General features: G+C 35.1%; 1 protein-coding gene across 1 annotated transcript; it reads right to left on the bottom strand.

Annotated features, from left to right (window-relative positions):
- Nucleotides 1-727: 727 nt before the first annotated feature.
- Nucleotides 728-2,272, bottom strand: LOC104105920 (probable carboxylesterase 2). The gene is made up of 2 exons (XM_009614351.4): nucleotides 1,694-2,272; nucleotides 728-1,337 (listed from the first exon to the last, which is right to left on the bottom strand). The coding sequence occupies exons 1-2, from the start codon at nucleotides 2,187-2,189 to the stop codon at nucleotides 874-876; spliced, it is 960 nt and encodes a 319-aa protein (XP_009612646.1). The 5' UTR covers nucleotides 2,190-2,272; the 3' UTR covers nucleotides 728-873.
- Between the last annotated feature and the right edge of the window lie 201 nt (nucleotides 2,273-2,473).

The raw sequence follows: 2,473 nt of genomic DNA, 5'->3' as shown, positions 1-2,473 counted from the left end.
TAATTACAAATTTTTTTTATAGTGATGCATCAAAGACATAATATAATATTAATTAGCTACATGTAGATAGAAGGGGTGTATCACATATTCGTTTGTGCATAAAACACATTTTCAATTGGATTGAATAACTTCAAAATGGATCGAATCTAACCGAAGTAATCCAAAACGGATCGAATCGACTTAATGTACACTCTAGTTCAATCTTCTTCATTAGTGGTCGTTAATAGTGGCACCTGTAGCCATCAAATCCTGGATCCGCCTCTAGGGAGGCAGTTTCTTTTATCTGATGACTGAAATATGTTGCAATAGTAATTGGTGAGAGCTGTTTGTTTAGCTTAGATATCAGAACATAAACTTTATTTCAGTAGTATAATTTGGGAGTGGATTGTAGGTCTGAGGAGACAATGGATGAGATGGTAAACTTTCTGTAGCAAAGTTGTGGATTTCCTTTAAGATTTCACGTTACGGAGGACTGAATTTCCAACAGATAATTGTTGTTTGCAATACTTGACTACATGTTATGTCTGCATATTGTGCATCCCAGATACATTTCTGTTAGGCCTTTTATATATCTTGGGCAACATGCTAATCTCTTGAGGTTGCGCGCCTTTGTGTTTGCAGAAAAAAAGCACGACTTGCCTCAAATTTATCAATGAAATGTCCTGAAATTTAAGTTGTGATCTAAAACAGTATGATATAAACTTAAGCCAAATAGAAAAAGTCCACATTGGAATGGAAAAAAGTCTACATTGGAATGAAAGGTGGAATTTATAATTATACAAGTTTTGACATGAAAAGTTGACAACTACATTTTATCCTACTATTAGCAACCCAAGAATTTGTCTAAAGCAACATATCACCATCACAGGGCGGTTACTTTTCATTAATAAAAACAGCCCAACATTTGACCAAATCAAGTGCTTTCTCACTAGTCGGATTAAAGATGTGGAAAACATGATCTTCCCCTTTAGTTTCAATGATTTCTGCTTTTCCTTTCCACTGACTCTTCAACAGAGATTCATAATACAATATCCCTCTATCTCTCAGAATATCCATTTCTGCAACACAAATAAGAATCCTATCACAAACCACTTCTTCAAGCTTTGGTGCTTCATCAACAAAAGGATTGATTAAAGGGTCGTCATTCCCTTTATCTGATGGACAAACAAATTCCCACCATTTATCCACCATTGCTTTTCTTGGATCTTTAACCTCTATACCAATAGGTTTTTCTCCCCAGAAATATGGACTAATCATGAGCATCCCAGAAAACTTCATTCCTAAAGCTTCGTCTGATTTCCCAGCTCGGATTGCCATGAAGTGTGAAATATTAGCACCTGCACGAGTTAATTTCACTATAGTTACTAAATTATATCTACTAAAAAATATGAGTTCATACAGAAGAAAAGGTTCTCTATTGATTCAAATATTGTACCTAACCTAATAGTAAAGTCAAAAGTTCATGTTTTTAATCGCATGAAAATAAGTGAATTTACCCACTATAACAATAAGGGTTCAATTGACTCTCTCTTTGTCGAAAAGTTGTACAAGAAAGGGTAAAACAAAATTTTGTTTGGTATATAGAAACAGCTGAATTTCCTTGAAATAAGAAAAGATTCTTGTGTAGTGACAAGGTGGTCTAAAACACTAGAACAGTAAAGTTAAACGTCAAATTATTGTAGTTAACACGCACCTGCACTATCTCCAGCCAAGAACACACTATCAAAGTTAACAAGCTCATTCAACCAAACTTCAGACCCATGTTTTGAGTTATGTGCAGCAACCCATTTAAGAACAGACCAAGAATCTTCATAAGCTGTTGGAAGAGGATGTTCTGGAACTAATCTATAATCGACCGAGACAAGAACAACATTAGCTTTGGACACAAACACATTGAGAGAATCATGATACTTAGGATCACCAACAGAAGATATACAAAATGCTCCACCATGAAAGTAAACCACTAAAGGAAGTTTCTGTGATTTTGTTGCTGAATTTGGTCTGTAAATCCGGGCAGAAACGCCAGTTTTTGGATTAACTAAGATATCTTTGGAATAAACACCAGTTTGAGGATCATACGTTGCTGGTGCAAATTCAGTGCCTACAAGTCTTTTGACAGTTCCATTTTTGTACACTTGTAAATAAGGAAAAATATCATGGACAATTTCAAGATTGTTGGCTGTGTCCATTTTTTGTTTTGATAGGAAAAGATAAAAGAGAAGTGATTTTGGTAAACAATGGGAAAGAAGATAGATTGATGGTATACAAAAGCTAAAGACACCATTTTATGGGGTCTTATATTGTGGTCATGACTCATGACCCATTAGGTGGGGGCAGCTCTGCTTTCTTTAATACTTTGAAACATTTACTTAGTTTATTTATTTAACTTTTTTAAATGGTGGTTCAAGATAATTTACGAACCTCGACTATTTGACCATCAGGTACTTACTGTGCAGAGCTAGGGGGACGAAAG

Source organism: Nicotiana tomentosiformis, chromosome 4 (genome assembly GCF_000390325.3).
Source record: "Nicotiana tomentosiformis chromosome 4, ASM39032v3, whole genome shotgun sequence".
NCBI lineage: Eukaryota > Viridiplantae > Streptophyta > Magnoliopsida > Solanales > Solanaceae > Nicotiana > Nicotiana tomentosiformis.
Note: the sequence above shows the minus strand (reverse complement) of the source record. Positions and strands in the feature narration are given on the sequence as shown.

What these genes read in the sequence shown, in the direction of transcription:
- LOC104105920 (XM_009614351.4), bottom strand. Translation starts at nt 2,189, where the DNA reads ATGGACACAGCCAACAATCTTGAAATTGTCCATGATATTTTTCCTTAT. An exon ending in CTTGGCTGGAGATAGTGCAG is followed by an intron (nt 1,338 to 1,693) that starts GTGCGTGTTAAC and finishes TAACTCGTGCAG; the next exon opens with GTGCTAATATTTCACACTTC.